The sequence below is a fragment of the Oncorhynchus kisutch genome, linkage group LG28, assembly GCF_002021735.2.
Source record: "Oncorhynchus kisutch isolate 150728-3 linkage group LG28, Okis_V2, whole genome shotgun sequence".
NCBI lineage: Eukaryota > Metazoa > Chordata > Actinopteri > Salmoniformes > Salmonidae > Oncorhynchus > Oncorhynchus kisutch.
The window spans coordinates 12,998,027-13,019,106 of record NC_034201.2 but is presented as its reverse complement, the minus strand read 5'-3'; the positions used below and the strand labels follow the sequence as shown (position 1 = coordinate 13,019,106).

General features: G+C 42.8%; 1 protein-coding gene across 6 annotated transcripts in view; it reads left to right on the top strand.

Annotated features, from left to right (window-relative positions):
• The first annotated feature begins 1,199 nt into the window (after nt 1-1,199).
• The window catches only part of LOC109872526 (seizure protein 6 homolog), a 216,983-nt gene continuing 197,102 nt past the window's right edge, over nt 1,200-21,080 (top strand). For all 6 annotated transcript variants that reach the window (XR_004205941.1, XM_031807698.1, XM_020463795.2 and 3 more), the window contains exon 1: nt 1,200-1,537. Coding sequence is in view for 5 of the 6 variants with exons in the window: in XM_031807698.1 (XP_031663558.1) it covers nt 1,453-1,537 (85 nt within the window). In the remaining variant the exon portion in view is untranslated. The remainder of the gene's footprint in view (nt 1,538-21,080) is intronic.

The window sequence follows — 21,080 nt, the reverse complement described above, 5'->3', positions numbered from 1 at the left end:
ATCAACATAAGTCCCAGCAGAGAGTCCTAGCCAGTGAGTTCTTAGTGAATGGAGACATCCTTTCTAGAGGAGTGACGGTGTAGGCAGGCGCTGCCTAGTCATCATGACACACCACACCTTCACTTATCAAGAGGATGACTGGAATGTCTAAGACAAATGGCTGTGGAGCCAGGAAGAGGAAAAACATGTAGCTCCATGTACATGTATGGCTTAATTTGGTTTAATATGTCTCCAGTTAGGCAGGATGCTAAAATAACAATAACTTGCATTCCTGGTACATTAGATACGATGGGTCCTGTTTGCTCCCTGTTATCCTATAGTTCCTGCTTCCCAGTCTTGTCTTCCTCTCTGTTTCTTTGTTCTTGTGAATGTTTTTTCTCCTGCATGATGGACCTGTAACGGTATGCACACCATTTCCATCCCTGCACTACTTTATGCGCAGGCACATGGTTACTAATACTTTAGGTGGGAGCACTGAGGCTAAGTGAGTACATGTGGTGTCATACCATCAAGGTGAGATTCCCACTCGGATGTGTTAATCCATGATTCAGCTTGTGAACCAGAGTCAGGCTAGAGGTGCATTTAACAGACACACATGGAAAATAAACCCATCTATTGTACAATGAGATACGACTACTTCAATACCACGGTGTACATGAGGCTCAGGAAAGTTGATTTATAATGCAGAATGTCCTCACTATTTCATTATTGCTACTGTCCATCAAGACAAGAGGCTACAGGGGTTTAACCACCAACAATACTTTATAATTCATGATTGTTCTACACAATTGATGAACTTTCCCTATACTGTTGGTTGCCCTTTTTAGTATTCAGTGAATGCATGATGACAGAAAATACGTTGTTATGTGAGTTATATAAAACACTTTTCCCTTGTTGTTAACAGTAACTGATATAAATTACAACAAACACTGAAATGTAGCTATTGCTCACTTTTTTAGTTTTGATCTATACTTATCGAGTTCTCAAAATTATAGCAATAACATGCATGCAGACATGCCAGAGTCATTGAAAAAGTTGAAATATCTAACCACAAAAAAGGCATGTGATTTGTTGCGCATTTGAAATGCACAGTCCTATACCGAGTAGTAACTTTTCCTCGGGGCGGAAGTTGTACCGTTTGCTGACGCTAGGAGCTGTCCTTGGTGCTGAAGCGTCAGCACCGTATTAGCTGTCTTGACGGTGCTGACAGCACAGAGAGCCAGGAATCCGTTTACTGAGCGTTACAATTAAACGGGCTCTGCGTTTCAGTTGATTGTTGTCAGATCTACTTATTGCTCGACTTGCTAAATAAGTGCAAAAGCAGCACGGCTTTTCTCTGTGTTTCACAGACCTCCCGGACATTTTATTTATCCGTTTGCTTATTTTGCCCTGGAAAGTATTTAATACAAGGACGTATTCTGTGAGCAGAGAGCGACTTCGACTTCAGTAGACATGTGTATAAGAAGAGACGACCAATTACACGTCATCTTTACGGTGTTGTTTCTCGCTGCTGCGGTGACAAGCATACATGGGCAAGGTAAGAAATAGATTCTGTCCTACGTGGAGTTCTGGGGAAAATGACTATGTTTTAATGTCAGTCTGCTACGATAGTAGACTATTTGCGAGATCAGCCCCTACGGCTCTGCGTGCGGTATCAACTGTTCCGGGCACCAGATCTACAAGTGTGTTTGTGCTCTTAGTATAGATCTATGTTTATATGCATAAGTTCATTAAGGACAAGGATCTGTATTCTGTCCCTGATATCCCCGCATGCATCCCAGTCTGTCTACAATAAAGTAAAATCCCCCAAAAGCCCTTAGTACTTGGAAGCAGAAAGAAAACGTCACAGGGACTTAAGTTACTTACTTAATTCCTTTAAAACATGATGTAGTATTCGAGAATGTTTCACTGGGTGTGTTTGCATCATTATATACATTTAATCAAGCTAGAGCTCTACTTAGTCATAATAAACTCATGGAACAAAAGTTAAGCATGCCATTAGTTAATAAATACATTTATGCTGTAAATATATGGAATACAAATGTAAATATATACAAAAACATTTTTGGAGTCTACTTTGTACTCTCTATCGGTTTTTGACAACCGGATTCAAAGAACAACTGTAACGGAATATAATAATTATGGCATACAATACTGCCTTTCTGGTTAAGAAACATCAATGAAAAGTCCTATTCAATAATATGGCATACAATTAGGAGTAGCCTAGAACAACATTTTACGCAACACCGGGGTGAGCAGACCTTTACCGTTTGTGTGAGATGGTCCATGTGGCAGACGGTGAATAAGAGTCTAATCCTCAGGAAGATGAAGATTACTGACCGAGCTGTTTGACACAGTTGAGTGTTACAGCGGGAAGCGCCTCCACCCATTGCACAGTGCAACTGTCTTTAAAACAAATATACATATATATGTTTTTTTTTTAGGTGCAATGGTCTCACTTATTTATGTTCTGTAAACACAATTTTATAAAGCCATGTCACTCGAACTTTGTAGTCTGTAAACAATATCCCAATCTTTCTTCAATTATGTGACTTTTAAATGTCCTAAACCAGTTTAGGCTAGTCTACTATTTTCTCTCCACAATAGTCATCCCTATGATTATGAGAAACCACATTATTTTTTCCTTTTGCCTCTGAGCAAGTGACTATTTAACCTGTTTGTTTTCACCTGCAGATCTATGAGTTTAGTTTTTCAGTCGTCGTTCAGTTTTCATAGAAACTTGGATCGATACTGGACACTGCCATGAACTTCATCTGAGCCAGTCTATGCATCATGAGACATGCAATTTATTCTGTATCCATAATTCCATGTAAATAACTCATGCCATGCACTGTTCTGGCTCTCCACACAGAGATCCCATCAAATACTTTATGAATAAGACCCTATGAATTGCAAATTCCCCTTTGTGTGAAACCATCAGCTATTTGTCTAAGGAGCTTAGAGGATTGCGTATAGAGTACGAACTGTGAGAGTGTATAAACAGGCCCGACAGGCTGCGTCAACAGCTTTCCCACTCTTCTCTCTATTGCAGTCATCTGGTACAGCAGACCAATATGTTCAAGGGGTATTTCAATGTCATACACTGATTTCTCATCGGCATAATGTGTTGTGTACGTTTCCTTTATTCACAGATGATGACATACCAATAAATTCTTATATAACTAGATTTAATTTTTAAAAATTCTTCACTCCTGGTGTCAAATTATGACAACTGACTTTACAAGCCATTGATTTGGTTGACCGATTCAGCTGACCAATTACATTACCAACATAACAGTGAAAGACATGATATGAAGTTACAGTAGCTGTCAGCTGACACCAGGCATAACTGTTTATGTCATATGTTGAGTCATTATTATGACTGCATTATTTAGGCCTAACGACAGAGCATCAAGTAAACAACAACTTCTCTGTGTCGTGACAGCCCATAGTGCTTAGTATGAGATCAATTAATTGCTGACTGCTTAAAGAATTACAACAGCCTCCCCGTAAACACACCAGCTGACCAGCATCCCTCGCTCACCGCTGAACACTCCTGGAAGAAGGAACAAAATGCACACAGTATTTTATTTTAGCAAAGTACCTTTGATAGTTTCCATTAGTGCATTCAAGGCTGAAGATATTTAATGGTAACAATCAGCGGTGTAAATTGTGGTGTTTTTTTCTGTGTAAACTTGAGCAATGTTTTTAATGCATGAGACTTTCACGGAGCAGAAAACCTTCACTTTTATTTGTATGGCTGATGTCAGCCTGGATTCAAAGCTTTGGCTAGAGACAAATTGCTTAACACCTTGAAATACAATGGAATGGTATTCATCTTGACAGGGTAATTACTGCTCAGTGATCACCATCTATCTTAAGCTATTTTAAGGTCTGACCTTTCACCTTTCTCCTTTGTCTTTAAAGAGCGGCTATCATGCATGCTATTCATGCTCTCTACAATACACACACACACACAATTGATTTCCCTTTCTTTGTTTGGATATCTGGGTTTGTGTGTGGTAGTTTGTGTTTCCAACATTTTCACAGTAATTCGGAGCCCATTATCTCTGTACAGCGTCCCACATTATCTGAATGTGCTAACATGTGCGGGGTGGGATCTACGAGATTGAGTTTGGGGATGTTTTATGTATCCTGCAGCTCATTAAATCAATTACAAGCCCCTCCTGGTTGATGGAGCTCTCCTTGACACGCCACTGTTGGTTTGAATATTGTACTAAAGATTAAAGTCTATGATTAGAATAATGAGCCATTCAACAGAGCCTTGTTGTGGAAGAATGGAGGATTATTACCCATGGTTTGTGCTAGATGGGGGTTCAGGGGCTGGAATATGTCTGGAAACAGGTACTTATTACTCTAAGGATTGCAAATCAATTTAAATTGCACGACAGAGGTTTTCACTAAAAGTCCATATTTTATTTTTGCTCTTGGGGACACAGTTATCCTCCCCAAGTTTTGTGGGAGCTTGATATTGAGACAGGGTGTGGGGGTAGCTAGTTCCACTTTCAGATAGATGTACTGTAGAAAATAAAATATTGACAATTTCTCAGTAGAATTACAAGCTTATGTAAGTTGATGTACTCTTAATCGATGCAGTCATTCAGTCTATAGCCTAAAAAAAATTAATAAAGCCTCCATCAACTTAGAGATTAATGAGTGACACCCCCACCTCATTTTTGAGCGAGGAGAGAAAGCCTGTCATTCATGGTGATCCGGAGTAATTGTTTCCTCACAGCGTTTTTAGGAAGGTGGTGGGAGGGGGTGGCACACAGGCAGGCAGCAGACGTCCCATTCAATTATACTGCACGTTCTTGAATTCTGATCATCCTGTAATTTCAGAGGAGGGGATAGAAAATGTTCAACACCTGTTTTCTGGATTACTGGTGATTAACTTCATCAAGGGCCATTCAGCATCTGCACGCTGTCATAATTAGTTTCGCTTTCCTTCAGCTTGTCAATTGTAAATGAGAGTCATTATGCCAGAATGACCTCTTTTCCGGGCTTGGCGCCTGACAGTGCCGTTCCCTGCTTCTCTGCCTCTCTGCCTCTCTGCCTCTCTGCCTCTCTCGGCCTCCCAGGTGCAGCATACAGCCTGGCTTTATGCTGCCATTTGTCAGGCTTTCTGCTCTTACAGTATGTCACGTGCATTGTAATGTCCGTCATCATCTTTTTAAATGTGGTTTAAAAGGTTTATATTTTTGTGGAAACTATTCTGTAAATATCTCTTTTAAAATAATCTCTGAATTCATTTACATTTTATTTTACTCTGCAATGATTCTCTCTATTTGTTGCTGTATGTACTCAATGTAGAATGAATTACGTTGTTCTGGTATAAATAAGGGGTTGCTTTAGTCATCACAACCTTAGCCGAGAGAAAAGCATGAGACCTTTCATGGCTGTTTACCATTGCTTCACTCTAAGTGGCCCTGGGTATGGCTCTTTGGTGATAGATAAGGATTTGATGAGCAGGTTCTTCAGGAGGACTTATCATCCGTTTTCAGATCGTGATGGTTCCTCTCGTCACTCTCCTGGCAATCTCCAGTGGGGTGAAGCACATTTAGAGGGTTCACACCGACCGCAGCCCATTTCACCCGGGCCATGCGTGCAGCGACGGAAATAAGAAATCTCTTCAGAGGCGGATCCCATCACTCACAGCCAATCCTTTTATGATATATCACTCTCAACAGAGAGGGTCGAGGCAAGAAGCGGTTGAGAGAGGGTCAGGGATTGAAAAAACGTGACTCGCCAACATCAGTGGCAATGTAGATTAAGTGGATTCTCCCTCCATCTCTGCCTCTCGTGTCCACCTCCATTTGACCTCTGACCTCCATCTCTCAGCTGAATAGAGTGCTGCCTGCTGCTACCTTGTCAAGGTAGAGCAGAGTGGGCTGAGCTTTTAGCTGCCGTCCCTTGGGCCTTTTGCCTTATCAATCCTACAATACTTGTCCCACAAAAAAAACAGTCAGTGTGGTGAGCCCCTCCCCCAGTCCCCCACCCCAGTGTTCACGCTCTGCCAGGCTGCGTACACACCTCTCTAATCAGGAGTGGCGTGTGCTTGGGCTGCAGAGGAGCTGGCTCTCTGAAACAATTAAGCCCAGGGATAGCTCCAGCTCTCTTCCCCCTGTTCTGAATGCCAGATCCCATCTAGAAAGCACTTCATCTGGGCCGGCACAGAGGCCCTAGCTCGACTGGGTAGCACCGTGTGGAAGGCAACAGGTAATAGCCTGTGTAATGTGTTTGGAGGAGTAGTTTTAGTATTCACAGCCAACGTTGACCTCAGCCAGGCAGGGCCACCCCCACAGTCATTTCCTCTGAAAAGATGTAATTGAATTCATCAGGAAGGGTAAACATATTGTAAGTAGCAGAGTGAGATAATGATGTTGTGGATAGATCATGGAATGGGATAGCAGCTTCACAAGTAATTGAAAATGGGCAAAGCCAAACACAAAGGTATTGGTAGTGTGTCTGACTTACGCACTTTTCTTTTTCAGACAAGCTAGCTAAATACTACCACACTTTGTGGTGTCCTACATTGACTCAGATGGCAGATTTTTTCTTTACCACACCAGCCATGGGAGCTGACTATGAAATTCAGCTTGACTACTAAAAAAGCTCACTCCAATCACTCCCCCTCACAAAACTAATTCCATTTTAGGAGAACCTTTCTGTGATTTGTTTAAAGGAGGCAGTTTAAAGGACACACACACAAGCAAACACACACAACCGAAGCTGCACACACTTGCACAGGTACGCATTCAGACAACGATTGCAATCGGATAAAGCAGAATATTAGATTTTGGTGATGTGTTTTCTGTAGATAATGCTGTTCAAGTACAAAACAATTCAGGCTGTTATCTATCAAATCAAATCAAATGTATTTAAATAGCCCTTCGTACATCAGCTGATATCTCAAAGTGCTGTACAGAAACCCAGCCTAAAACCTCAAACAGCAAGCAATGCAGGTGTAGAAGCACGGTGGCTAGGAAAAACTCCCTAGAAAGGCCAAAACCTAGGAAGAAACCTAGAGAGGAACCAGGCTATGTGGGGTGGCCAGTCCTCTTCTGGCTGTGCCGGGTGGAGATTATAACAGAACATGGCCAAGATGTTCAAATGTTCATAAATGACCAGCATGGTCCAATAATAATAAGGCAGAACAGTTGAAACTGGAGCAGCAGCACGGCCAGGTGGACTGGGGACAGCAAGGAGGCATCATGTCAGGTAGTCCTGAGGCACGGTCCTGGGGCTCAGGTCCTCCGAGAGAGAGAAAGAAAGAGAGAATTAGAGAGAGCACACTTAAATTCACACAGGACACCGAATAGGACAGGAGAAGTACTCCAGATATAACAAACTGACCCTAGCCCCCCGACACATAAACTACTGCAGCATAAATACTGGAGGCTGAGATCTCAAACTGATTGACCATTGCAGAAGAGCTTTCATCCCTGAATAGCAGGCAGTCCAGTGGATGCCTATACATCCAATCCTAATCTTAGGAAAATAAAACATATTAGTTTATTTCCAACTTCATACTACTTCTTGCTACATATCTATAAATTGATTGTGTTGTTGTCCCCTGTGTAGGTTTGCTTGGCTTTTCTGTTATAGAAGAGTGCCACTCGGTTCCTGCCATTTACCTCCTAGCACTCTCCCTACCAACAGGGCTATGATGTGGTTGTGAGCATCTCATCCCTGTGTTGAGAGGTATTTAACCATGATCCCAGAGGATCCTGCCGCATGTATAATTGAGAGGTTTTCACATCTGCTGCCATGTCAGAAATATTGAACATTGTCGCTCAGGGGAACCACGGGGCAGCCTGTTCTGTTCTGTTCTGTCACTGCAGACTGTGCAGTGAGTGGCCTGTAATTAGGACGCTCTTCTTTCGATTAGTTAGCAGAGGAGCCGGATCTCTGTTAGGCCCTCACATTGATTGGTCTATTGGGCTTTTTTCAGGTTAAATCCGTCCTCTGGTAACCTAACGCAGCAGGCGTGAAAGAAATGCCTGAAACTACATGCTCCATATTCTGGTCATGACGAGAGAGGAAAAAAACTGTCGGGGGAGGTTCTCTTCTGCGTTGTCGTGTAAATGAGTATCACAATTCCGGTTGGAAACAACTTCAGAGAGCCAGCTAGCAAACTTGCCATAGCTAGCTGCTATACAATATGTTTCACTGGGACTGTATGTAAACAGCGAGGCGCACGTCCAGAAGCAGAAGCCGTGTCACAGGCTGTCTACCTTTTCCCCTGAAAAGTGGATGTTGCCTACTCAGCTGAAGGTGGTCATGTGGTGCCAGACGAGCCCAAGGCTTTCTGTCTTTATTAGGCTATAATGACAAAGCCCAGCTGAGGTCTCCTGTGTCCCTCGTTGTTGTTGATCAAATAAAAACGCAAAGAGATGTATTGTCTGCATTCAGTCATTATATCAACGCTTTCATTCATTTATGAATGTTTTCATCACTGAGTTGACCTATTGTTTTACCTTTCTTTTGGTTGATTGATTCAATATATTATGTAATATGGCTGCATTGGCTAAAAGTCCATTTTGTTGTACTTGTAAATAACAAACCAATCATAAACAAACCAATCATTTTTCCTTGGACTACCCACATCAATCACACTGAAACCAAACCACACACTCCCAGGACAGCCACAGCCTATATTTCTGTAGAGCGGCCACTGCAGTTGAGAGGATTGTATGTGTGTGGTGAGATGAAAGCCTGGTGTATATAGCCATTCTGCCCAGCCAGCGCCAGCAGCCCTGACGAACAGCGAGACAGGCAGACAGTGCTAAATGTCAGGGTGCTGAAGCTCCCTCTCCCTGCTCATTGCCAATGCATTGGAAAACAGAGAAAAAGCTGCCTTGGAGGCTGGTGTGATTATAGCGTATGTGAAATAGTACTCTTCTCTCCAGCCATGTTTAAAATGTATTATCTATCTGCTGTTCCTTGTGGAGCACTTGTATGTGAATGTGATCAGCCTACTTCACTTCAGGGACCTGGCTTTGAGTGGATGGCTCTCCAAGTAAATGTATGTGTGGTTTTATTTTCTCAAGCTAGATGATTCACAGGTAGAAAACAGAGGGAAGGGAGAACGGCTTGGAGACATTGGTTTGTTTTATCATTTTTTCTTTTCTTCTTTTGGTATTCAATGATACATGTATGTGAGTGTGTTATTTTCCCAATCCCACCCAACACCCACATAACACATCTGGTAGGTGTGTGTAAATCAGACCACTACAGACAACCACACAGGCTACACCTCTACATGTATATTGTAATTGTAAATCTCTGTACAGTTCATGGATCATTGGATTTAATGTGCTTGTTGGAGCCATAATTATTAGCTGTAGACCTTGTCAATAATTCACTCAATACAATTTAGTCTGCAGTTTATTTTCTAACGTATTACTGCAGTGTGATTTCCTAAAGTCGAGACAGGAACATCACTCTATCGAACAAGCCTGACCGTGATATTACTGCAGTGTGATTTCCTAAAGTCGAGACAGGAACATCACTCTATCGAACAAGCCTGACCGTGATATTACTGCAGTGTGATTTCCTAAAGTCGAGACAGGAACATCACTCTATCGAACAAGCCTGACCGTGATGGTAAATCCTGTACTCTTGCATATTTATTTTTTCATTTATCATGTTTTATTCACTGTTCAGAAAATATTGCAATATACAAAGCAACATATGGATGGATAAAGTGTGTGTAGGTCCGTGTGTATCTATGCACAGGTGTGTATGTAGGCTATTATGCATGCATGCGTGTATGAATGCTTGAGTTTTCAGCTAAATTGAATTATTATTTTTTATTAATTTTTTATTTAGCCTTTATTTAACTAGGCAAGTCAGCTAAGAACAAATTCTTATTTATAATGACGACCTACCCCGGCCAAGCCCGGACAACGCTGAGCCAATTGTGTGCCGCCCTATGGGACTCCCAATCACAGCCGGATGTGATGCAGCCTGGAATTCAACGTAAGATCATCAACAATTGTCACCATGTCATTGGATTGTCATGTCATGTCATTGAAACGTTGGGTGAAAAAAGACAAAATGTCCTTACAATAATGACTTTTTACAAATCCAATCAGTTTTCCACGTGGGTTCAACATCATCACGTTTTTTGTTGTTGTTGAAATGACGTGGAAACAACGTTGCTTCTGCCAGTTTTTGCCCAGGGGGCAGTGTGCGTGGGGCAGTGTGCGTGTATGCCCTCAGGGTCTTTCTGTCGGACTCTCCGTGCATCTAGCCCTCGGCAGCGTGTTATCAGCCCTATGTCGGCAGAGTGTTATCAGCCCTATGTCGGCAGCGTGTTATCAGCCCTATGTCGGCAGCATGTTATCAGCCCTATGTCGGCAGAGTGTTATCAGCCCTATGTCGGCAGAGTGTTATCAGCACTATGTCGGCAGAGGGTTATCAGCCCAATGTCGGCAGAGTGTTATCAGCCCTATGTCGGCAGAGTGTTATCAGCCCTATGTCGGCAGCGTGTTACCAGCCCTATGTCGGCAGCGTGTTACCAGCCCTATGTCGGCAGCGTGTTATCAGCCCTATGTCGGCAGCGTGTTATCAGCCCTATGTCGGCAGAGTGTTATCAGCCCTATGTCGGCAGCGTGTTATCAGCCCTATGTCGGCAGAGTGTTATCAGCCCTATGTCGGCAGAGTGTTATCAGCCCTATGTCGGCAGAGTGTTATCAGCCCTATGTCGGCAGCGTGTTATCAGCCCTATGTCGGCAGCGTGTTATCAGCCCTATGTCGGCAGAGTGTTATCAGCCCTATGTCGGCAGAGTGTTATCAGCCCTATGTCGGCAGAGTGTTATCAGCCCTATGTCGGCAGAGTGTTATCAGCCCTATGTCGGCAGAGTGTTATCAGCCCTATGTCGGCAGCGTGTTATCAGCCCAATGTCGGCAGAGTGTTATCAGCCCTATGTCGGCAGAGTGTTATCAGCCCTATGTCGGCAGAGTGTTATCAGCCCTATGTCGGCAGAGTGTTATCAGCCCTATGTCGGCAGCGTGTTATCAGCCCTATGTCGGCAGCGTGTTATCAGCCCTATGTCGGCAGCGTGTTATCAGCCCTATGTCGGCAGAGTGTTATCAGCCCTATGTCGGCAGCGTGTTATCAGCCCTATGTCGGCAGCGTGTTATCAGCCCTATGTCGGCAGAGTGTTATCAGCCCTATGTCGGCAGAGTGTTATCAGCCCTATGTCGGCAGAGTGTTATCAGCCCTATGTCGGCAGAGTGTTATCAGCCCTATGTCGGCAGAGTGTTATCAGCCCTATGTCGGCAGCGTGTTATCAGCCCTATGTCGGCAGCGTGTTATCAGCCCTATGTCGGCAGAGTGTTATCAGCCCTATGTCGGCAGAGTGTTATCAGCCCTATGTCGGCAGAGTGTTATCAGCCCTATGTCGGCAGAGTGTTATCAGCCCTATGTCGGCAGAGTGTTATCAGCCCTATGTCGGCAGCGTGTTATCAGCCCAATGTCGGCAGAGTGTTATCAGCCCTATGTCGGCAGAGTGTTATCAGCCCTATGTCGGCAGAGTGTTATCAGCCCTATGTCGGCAGAGTGTTATCAGCCCTATGTCGGCAGCGTGTTATCAGCCCTATGTCGGCAGCGTGTTATCAGCCCTATGTCGGCAGCGTGTTATCAGCCCTATGTCGGCAGAGTGTTATCAGCCCTATGTCGGCAGCGTGTTATCAGCCCTATGTCGGCAGCGTGTTATCAGCCCTATGTCGGCAGAGTGTTATCAGCCCTATGTCGGCAGAGTGTTATCAGCCCTATGTCGGCAGAGTGTTATCAGCCCTATGTCGGCAGCGTGTTATCAGCCCTATGTCGGCAGAGTGTTATCAGCCCTATGTCGGCAGCGTGTTATCGGAGAAATCCAATCTTGTCACATCAAGCGAGGCCCCTGTCCCCTGCCACAATGGAACAGACTGACGTCTCCTGGCCGACGAGACATAGTGCTGTTCTGAGCTGTCATTTGAATGGCAGATGACAGCCCATTAGTCAGTCACAGGAGAGATGCGGCGAGAATAAGGATGGCCAATCATCACATAGATGGTCTCACACCATCGCCTCTGGAGACACACTACGCCTCAGCAAGGGCAGGCTCAGATTCACACTCACAGCAGACACAGGTTCTATTATAGTTTCTAGTCCGGAGAGAAACGCACATGCACAATATTTCGTTGATGAAGCATTTTGCATGTTATTTATTTATTTGAACTTTTCCAAGATCAGATGCACACACTGTTATTTTACTTGGCGATGACATATTCAGCTCTTGCTTGTCTTGTTGTGAAAGAGACAAAACAAGTATCAGTGAGTTTGTTATTTTCAATCAACTCCTCCCTGAATTGTGTGCAGGTTAAAGGGTTCAGTGCCCAATCAGAGAGAGGATGGTAATCAGAGGAGCGTTAGACCCTGTCCTGCTCAGTGAGATGTGGGGTCTGGATGGTTGAGCTCACTGGAACATTATCCAGATGTACCATGGTAGCATCTAGCTAACCCTGTCTCATAGACTGCAATCTACTGGTCCAACCCAACACTGCAAAGTTTGTTAGACCAATTTTAGTCTAGTGTTTGGGAGTCGGAGTTACTCAAAGGATAGTGTCTCAGATGTTCTCGACTCTATAAGGAAACATAACAATGGGCAATTTATTCAATTCACTTTTTGTGTCAGTTTACGTATCACAATAAAAGTTATATTATAGTAGTGTGAGGGGAACACATGTTGCAACACAGAGCTGTTCTCTCTCCAATATCATTTTAAGAGGATATTGAGATGGGAAATGAGGATAGTGGGGACTGGGGTGTATTGAGAGTTACCGGGCGAGTGTGTCTATCAGGCAAGTGTGGGGGAGTCTCTGTACATGAGCCTTTGCTGTGTGTTCATCCCAGGATTAAATCTGGATTATCGAGGCAAACAGAGAAAGGGAACTATGACAGTAGGGGATGATCCTAGCCAGGGCTGGAGAGTGGGCTGCCCACAGTTCACACACAACACACACTGTCTGTATGCGGGGCTGGGGTAAAAATGCTTACTCTCTTGTCTGTCTCTTAGAGAAAATAACATAGTTTGTTTTTAAGCTTTGCTGTTACAATTGGGAATCAGGTAAACACCAAAAACGGCCTACCATTGAGACATGCATCAATTCAAACCCTAATATTCTCACATTGTGAGTCATCTTCTGAGAACGGTGGGGAATGTAGGGAGGAACATAAGAGAAATCATTTTAATGGACTACGGCGAGGCCCCAAAAGGCATGTAAAATGTCATCCCAAAAAGACAGTATGTACTATAATTGCTCTGGGTTGTTCTAACAAGCTCTTAGCCAAAGAAGAAACTTGCAAAAATATGCCTCTCTAGCAGATTGTTGCCCTCTTGTTGCTTTTCACCAATAACATCAGTAGCATCATAGACGTAACTCCTGTGCCTGGTAGCAGGCACTTCTTTGAAATGACTGCTATAATGGGGAGCCCAGATGTTTATCGCAGACTGGCTGAGGAGTGGGACGTGGGAACGAATACTGTGCCAAAGATCATCTGAAGGCTTGATGTCCTTGATGTCGCTATCAACTCATCTCACATGCTTTTCCTGAATTTGCACAATTTGCTGCATTTCCCTGTAAAACGTCCCTCTCCTCCTCCCTGTCCTTTTAGCAGAACAAAAGGCTGCTATCACAGTTGTCTGTCAGTGTGTGTGGTGTGTGGAGAGGCCCAGAGATGGTCCAGGTACAGAGACTCAGATAAACAAGGCATGTCTCTTATCATTCCTCCCAAAAGACAGGGCCGGCAAAGGGTGGATTCTGTCCATCAATGTTTGTTTTGTAATATTTTTTCTGTTGCTATTTATTTACCACAGTAGCACCAGATGTATCATAGCACACCATACACACACACCACATAGAAGGAGCAGATTTCACACCAACGTAAGTATAATAACATCTGTAATGAGTTTACAGTAGTGGAGGCATGTGTTGTATTTTCATGGCAGGAGTCGCACGATGGTTCATCTGAGGTGGAAGTTTGTAAACGATTTGACAGAGAAAGATAGTGAAAGGGATGAAGAGAGAGAGAGAGGGAAGCAAGAGATAAAGAGGGAGAGAGAGAGGGGGAGAGAGAGAGAGAGAGAGAGAGAGAGAGGGAGAGAGAGAGAGAGAGAGAGAGAGAGAGAGAGAGGGGGAGAGAGAGAGAGAGAGAGAGAGAGAGAGAGAGAGAGAGAGAGAGAGGGAGAGAGAGAGAGAGAGAGAGAGAGAGAGAGAGAGAGAGAGAGAGAGAGAGAGAGAGAGAGAGAGAATGTGGTACATACCCTTTGGGTAGGATGCCGACTCATTCTCTCTTGGGGAGGTGGAGGTTGTGAACGTGCTGTCTGAGGTGGCACCCCCATAGGCACGCCTGTCATACAGTTGAATGCCCGTGCTCTGAGTCAGCACAGAGTCTGGCGACCCCTTTGACCTCTCCAATGTGGAGATGACTTGTTTCCTTTTTATTAGCAAAACACAACTCCTTTATAGTCGCCTTCATTTTGAGAGTAAGTAGCAACCATAGAGGGTTTTGAGACACCCGAAGATCTTACCAAGACGTGCCTGCCTGCCTGCCTACCTCACAGCTCCAATGCAATTACCTTCCGTTAATAAAGCTGCCCAGTCCTGAGGCTGGGTCGCCCTCCCCTGCTCCCCCCGTCCGTCCTCGCCCCCTAGACACTCACTGTGTAATCAAACTGACGAAGACCTCTGCTCGTGAGGCGCCAGGCTGTTTACCTTCGCTGCTGTGTGGATTGACGGCTGGGCCGTCTGACCTGAGGCATGGCTTGATGTGAAAAGCTCCTCGGTTGCTGCGGGATGGAGGGAAAGGCAGGCAGAGGCAGCCCTCCTCTGAGGGGGTAGGCTAACTGAGTTTGACAGAGCTGTTTCTGCTGAGAGGCTGCAGGGATGCTGCTTCCTGGGCCAACTCCAGGACCCTCAGCTTTGTGTCTGGATGTGGAGTTGAGGAAGTGGTAAATGGTCATGCAGAGGGAGGAGACCCAGTAACCCGTCTGTGGACTGTCAGCGTGCAGAGGGCAGCAGCACATCACTCACTCCTCTCTGTGAATCTGCAGCCTTTCTGAATTTTCCCCTCTATTTATATTACACTAAAATGTTCTTGGTTCCCAAGAGCTTAAGTAAAGCTTTCATTTAGAAATCCAGGGCTTAAAAACAAAGGTGTCATTGTAAGCTGATGATTCATGTTTTCTTTGAAATCCACAATTTGGATCCCGCCACAGCCTCATAGAGGATCTAGGCACTTTATCTAACCTCTCTGGAGTGTACTATATTACGTGTTGGCTCACTTTTACACTATCGTGTAGTATACCAATAAAATGGTCTGATGGTGATGTGGATATACTCAGTATACATTTCCCAAAAGAAAGAATTGATCTCACTCCAATACATTTAATAGAAAGTTAACAAAAATAGATAAGATCTTGCTGCCCAGGGAGGGTAAATACCTGTCTATTTGTGGAAAAATCACCCTGATTAACTCTTCATATCCCACTTTACATATTTTGCCTACACCTAGTGCACAGTATTTTAAATTATTTGAGAAAAAAAAGATTCAGTTTTATTTGGAACGGCAAGTTAGACAAAATTAAACGGGCTAATTTATATAATGAATATGAATTTGGAGGAAAGAAATGATTAAATATTAAAGCATTACACCTCGCAATAAAGGCTTCAGTCATAAAAAAGTTATACTTAAATCCAAACAGGTTCTCTAGCAAATTAGTAAGAATGTCTCATCCTATGTTCAAGATGGACCTTTTCCCTTTATTCAGATTACAACCTCTCACTTTCAGTTATTTGAAAAGAAAATCATCTCCCAAATATTGCTATTTTTTTAAAACAAGCCGTTGGTTGCAATTTCAATTTTATCCACCAGAGGACAGAACAAATTACACAACAAATATTGTGTTAAAACTCAAATATACTACAAAAAAAGGTAGAATCTTCATGAATTGTATCATAGGACTGGTGAATTTATGTCATACATGCAGCTAACAAAAACATATGGAAATGTCTGCTTTACCCAAAATTACAACCAACTAATTGTAGCATTACCGCAAAAATGGAAGAGGAAGAGGAAGGAGAAAAAAGTAAAGAAATGGTCTGTCGGCATTAAAGACCTTAATTGGTTAAAGAAAGTATGCCAGTTTCATTTAAGGACCAAAAAATGGACAGGCGTGCCATATAGACTGCAAAAGAGATTTTTGACGTACCGATTCTATGGCACATGGTCTATGAACTGATACGCAAAACAACGCCGGATTCCACATTTTTCTATTTAAATTATTATACATAATTCTTGCAACCAACATAATGTTATTTATATGGCGGATACAACCTTCCCAGTTCTGCAGATTTTACTGCGAAGAGGCAGAATCATTAGATAATTTGTTTTGGTACTGTCCATACAGTATGTAACTTGTTTTTGGTCACAGATCCAGGAATGGCTGAAGAATTGCAATATTTACCTGGAGCTAACCCTGGAGATAGCTCTACTGGGCGATCTGAAAAGTCATAGTCAATTGATCAATAAAATAATATGTATATATATATTACATATGGCAAATATATATGGCATATGGCAAATATAAATCAAATATGGATGGTGTTAAGAGATACATGGGAGGGGTTGAATGGAGTTGAGGTTTGGGACGAATAACAACAAACAATAACAAGATAACTAATGTGTCCGTAAAACGTTTATGGGTTAAGAACTGTTGTGAAAGAGCACAGTTTGAAAGATATGGCAAATATAAATCAAACCAGATGGATATCAGATATAGATGGGAGAGGTTGAGGGTCGAGGAAGGACATCAGATATAGATGGGAGAGGTTGAGGGTCGAGGAAGGACATCAGATATAGATGGGAGAGGTTGAGGGTCGAGGAAGGACATCAGATATAGATGGGAGAGGTTGAGGGTCGAGGAAGGACATCAGATATAGATGGGAGAGGTTGAGGGTCGAGGAAGGACATCAGATATAGATGGGAGAGGTTGAGGGTCGAGGAAGGACATCAGATATAGATGGGAGAGGTTGAGGGTCGAGGAAGGACATCAGATATAGATGGGAGAGGTTGAGGGTCGAGGAAGGACAGGAGTAGAAATAAACAAAATATACAATTGAAGTCGAAGTTTACATACACCATTGCCAAATACATTTAAACTCAGTTTTTCACAATTCCTGACATTTAATCCTAGTAAAAAGTCCCTGTCTTAGGTCAGGTAGGATCACCACTTTATTTTAAGAACGTGAAATGTCAGAATAATAGTAGAGAGAATGATTTATTTCAGCTTTTATTTCTTTCCTCACATTCCCAGTGGGTCAGAAGTTTACATACACTCAATTAGTATTTGGTAGCATTGCCTTTAAATTGTTTAACTTGGGTCAAACTTTTCGGGTAGCCATCCACAAACTTCCCACAACAAGTTGGATGAATTTTGGCCCATTCCTCCTGACAGAGCTGGTGTAACTGAATCAGATTCATAGGCCTCCTTGCTCGCACACACTTTTTCAGTTCTGCCCACAAATGTTCTATAGGATTGAGGTCAGGGCTCTGTGATGGCCACTCCAATACCTTGACTTTGTTGTCCTTAAGCCATTTTGCCACAACTTTGGAATTATGCTTGGGGTTATTGTCCATTTGGAAGACCCATTTGCGACCAAGCTGTAACTTCCTGACTGATGTCTTGAGATGTTGCTTCAATATATCCACATAATTTTCCACCCTCATGATGCCATCGATTTTGTGAAGTGCACCAGTCCCTCCTGCAGCAAAGCACCCCCACAACATGATGCTGCCACCCCCGTGCCTCACGGTTGGGATGGTGTTCTTCATTTTGCAAGCATTCCCTTTTTCCCTCCAAACATAACGATGATCATTATGGCCAAACAGCTCTATTTTTGTTTCATCAGACCAGATAATTTCTCCAAAAAGTATGATCTTTGTCCCCATGTGCAGTTGCAAACCATAGTCTGTTTTTATAGTGGTTCTGGAGCAGTGGCTTCTTCCTTGCTGAGCAGCCTTTCAGGTTATGTCGATATAGAACTCATTTTACTGTGGATATAGATACTTTTGTACCCGTTTCCTCCAGCATCTTCACCAGGTCCTTTGCTGTTGTTCTGGGATTTATTTGCACTTTTCGCACCAAAGTACTTTCATCTCTAGGAGACAGAACGCATCTCCTTCCTGAGCAGTATGACGGCTGCGTGGTTCCATGGTATTTATACTTGCATACTATTGTTTGTACAGATGAACATGGTACCTTCAGGTGTTTGGAAATTGCTCCCAAGGATGAACCGGACTTGTGGAGGTCGGCAATTCTTTTCTTTTTTTTCTTCTTTTCTTTTGATTTTCCCATGATGTCAAGCAAAGAGGCACTGAGTTTGAAGGTAGGCCTTGAAATACAGCAACAGGTACACCTCCAATTGACTCAAATGAGGTCAATTAGCCTATCAGAAGCTTCTGAAGCCATGACATAATTTTCTGGAATTTTCCAAGCTGTTTAAATGCAGTCAACTTAGTGTATTTAAACTTCTGACCCACTGGAATTGTGATACAGTGAATTATAAGTGAAATAATCTGTCTGTAAACAATTGTTGGAAGGATTACTTGTGTCATGCACAGAGTAGATGCCCTAACCGACTTTCCAAAACTATAGTTTGATAACAAGATATTTGTGGAGTGGTTGAAAAATGAGTTTTAATGATTCCAACGTAAATCTGACTTCAACTGTAACTATTGCAAAATAGACTGTGTCCATAAAATATATATAGTATGTATAAGCTGGTCGTAGAGGCCTAAGCGTTGTTGTTCACTGGTTTTCTTCAATTGAGGGAGGGGTGGCAGTGTTGGAAAGTAATAAAGGAAAATATATTGAAGAAAATATGTGTATATGCAGTACCAGTCAAAGGTTTGGACACACCTACTCATTAAAGGTTTTTCTTTATTTTTACTACTTTCTACATTGTTGAATAATAGTGAAGATAGCAACACTATGAAATAACACTTATGGAATCATGTAGTAATCCAAGAAGTGTTAAACAAATCATAATATATTTTATATTTGAGATTCTTCAAATAGCCACCCGTTGCCTTGGTGACAGCTTTGCACACTCTTGGCAATCTGTCAACCAGCTTTTCCAACAGTCTTGAAGGATTTCCCACATATTCTGAGCACTTGTTGGCTGCTTTTCCTTCACTCTGCGGTCCAACTCATCCAAAACTATCTCAATTTAGTTGAGGTTGGGTGATTGTGGAGGCCAGGTCATCTGATGCAGCACTCCATCACTCTCCTTCTTGGTCAAGTAGCCCTTACACAGCCTGGAGGTGTGTTATGGGTTATTGTCCTGTTGCAAAACAAATGATAGTCCCACTAAGTGCAAACCAGATGGGATGGCATATCGCTGCAGAATGCTGTGGTAGCCATGCTGTTTAAATGTTCCTTGAATTCTAAATAAATCACAGAGAATGTCACCAGAAACTCACCCCCAAACCTTCACACCTTTTTCACGGTGGGAACCAGATATGCAGAGATCATCTGTTCACCTACTCTGCATCTCACAAAGACATGGCGGTTGGAACAAAAAATCTCAAATTTGACCAAAGGACAGATTTCCACAGATCTAATGTCCCTTGCTCGTGTTTCTTGGTCCACATAAGTCTCTTCTTCTTATTGGTGTCCTTTAGGAATGGTTTCTTTGCAGCAATTTGACCATCAATGCCTAATTCACACAGTCTCCTCTGAACAGTTGATTTTGAAATGTGCCTGTTACTTGAACTCTGTGAAGCATTTATTTGGGCTGCAGAGGTAATTCCGGGTCTTCCTTCCCTGTGGAGGTCCTCATGAGAGCCAGTTTCATCAAAGCGCTTGATGGTTTTTTGCGACTGCAGTTTAGGAAACGTTCAAAGTTCTTGAAATGTTCTGTATTGACTGACCTTCATGTCTTAAAGTAATGATGGACTGTTGTTTCTCTTTGCTTATTTGAGCTTTTCTTGCAATAATATGGACTAGGTCTTTTACCAAATAGGGCTATCTTCTGTATCCAACCCTACCTTGTCACAACACAACTGATTAGCTCAAATGCATTAAGAAGGAAAGAAATTCCACAAATTAACTTTTGTGAAGGAACACCTGTTAATTGAAATGCATTCCAGGTGACTACCTCATGAAGCTGGTTGAGAGGAGGTGAAGAGAGTGCAAAGCTGTCATCAAGGCAAAGGCCTTTATGACAGCTTTTTCTTACTATATGATTCCATATGTGTTATTTCATAGTTTTGATGTCTTCACTATTAATCTACAATGTAGAAAATAGTAAACATAATGAAAAACCCTTGAATGAGTAGGTGTGTCCATACTTTTGACTGGTAGTGTATGCATTGTATGTGAATATGTTTGTATCTATATACTGTATTTGTATGTGTGTGTATGTATTAATATAATATTTGCAAAAAATATATGGGGGATTGGAAGTGATTTTCAATAGGTCAATTTATCCATTCCATAACAAACAAGTCCATTAAACATACAGCCAGACACACATTCTAGTGATTACCCTGTTTTGCTTTCTGTAGTGATGATAGAGGTATATACAAATGCTAACGAAGCTTGCAATATTAGTTGGCAAGAGGCCATCCCTCCCTGACTTAACCATCTGTCCCTGGGTAGAGTCTTTCTCATCACTTCATAGACCTCTAGCCATAAGATTAAGGCTACAAAGTAATGCTTTAGCCATCTCCATTTCATTTTCCAATGTCTGGGCTATAGGCATCACCATTCAGCTGTTCAATGTTTTGTTCTTTGCGTTTGTCTGTTCTCCGTCACAGAGTTGGATATGGATAATGCTTCCTGTGTTTTGGGACAGGGGATTGGGCAGGTGACGAGGCACACCAGACTTTTTAGGATCAACCAGCTTGTGACTTTTACAGACTCCCAACTGCCAAGGAGAGTGGATTAGCCGCCCGCTGTTATTTTGGGCTCAATTTATCCCCCTTTAGAGAACGGTCGAGTCGTCTT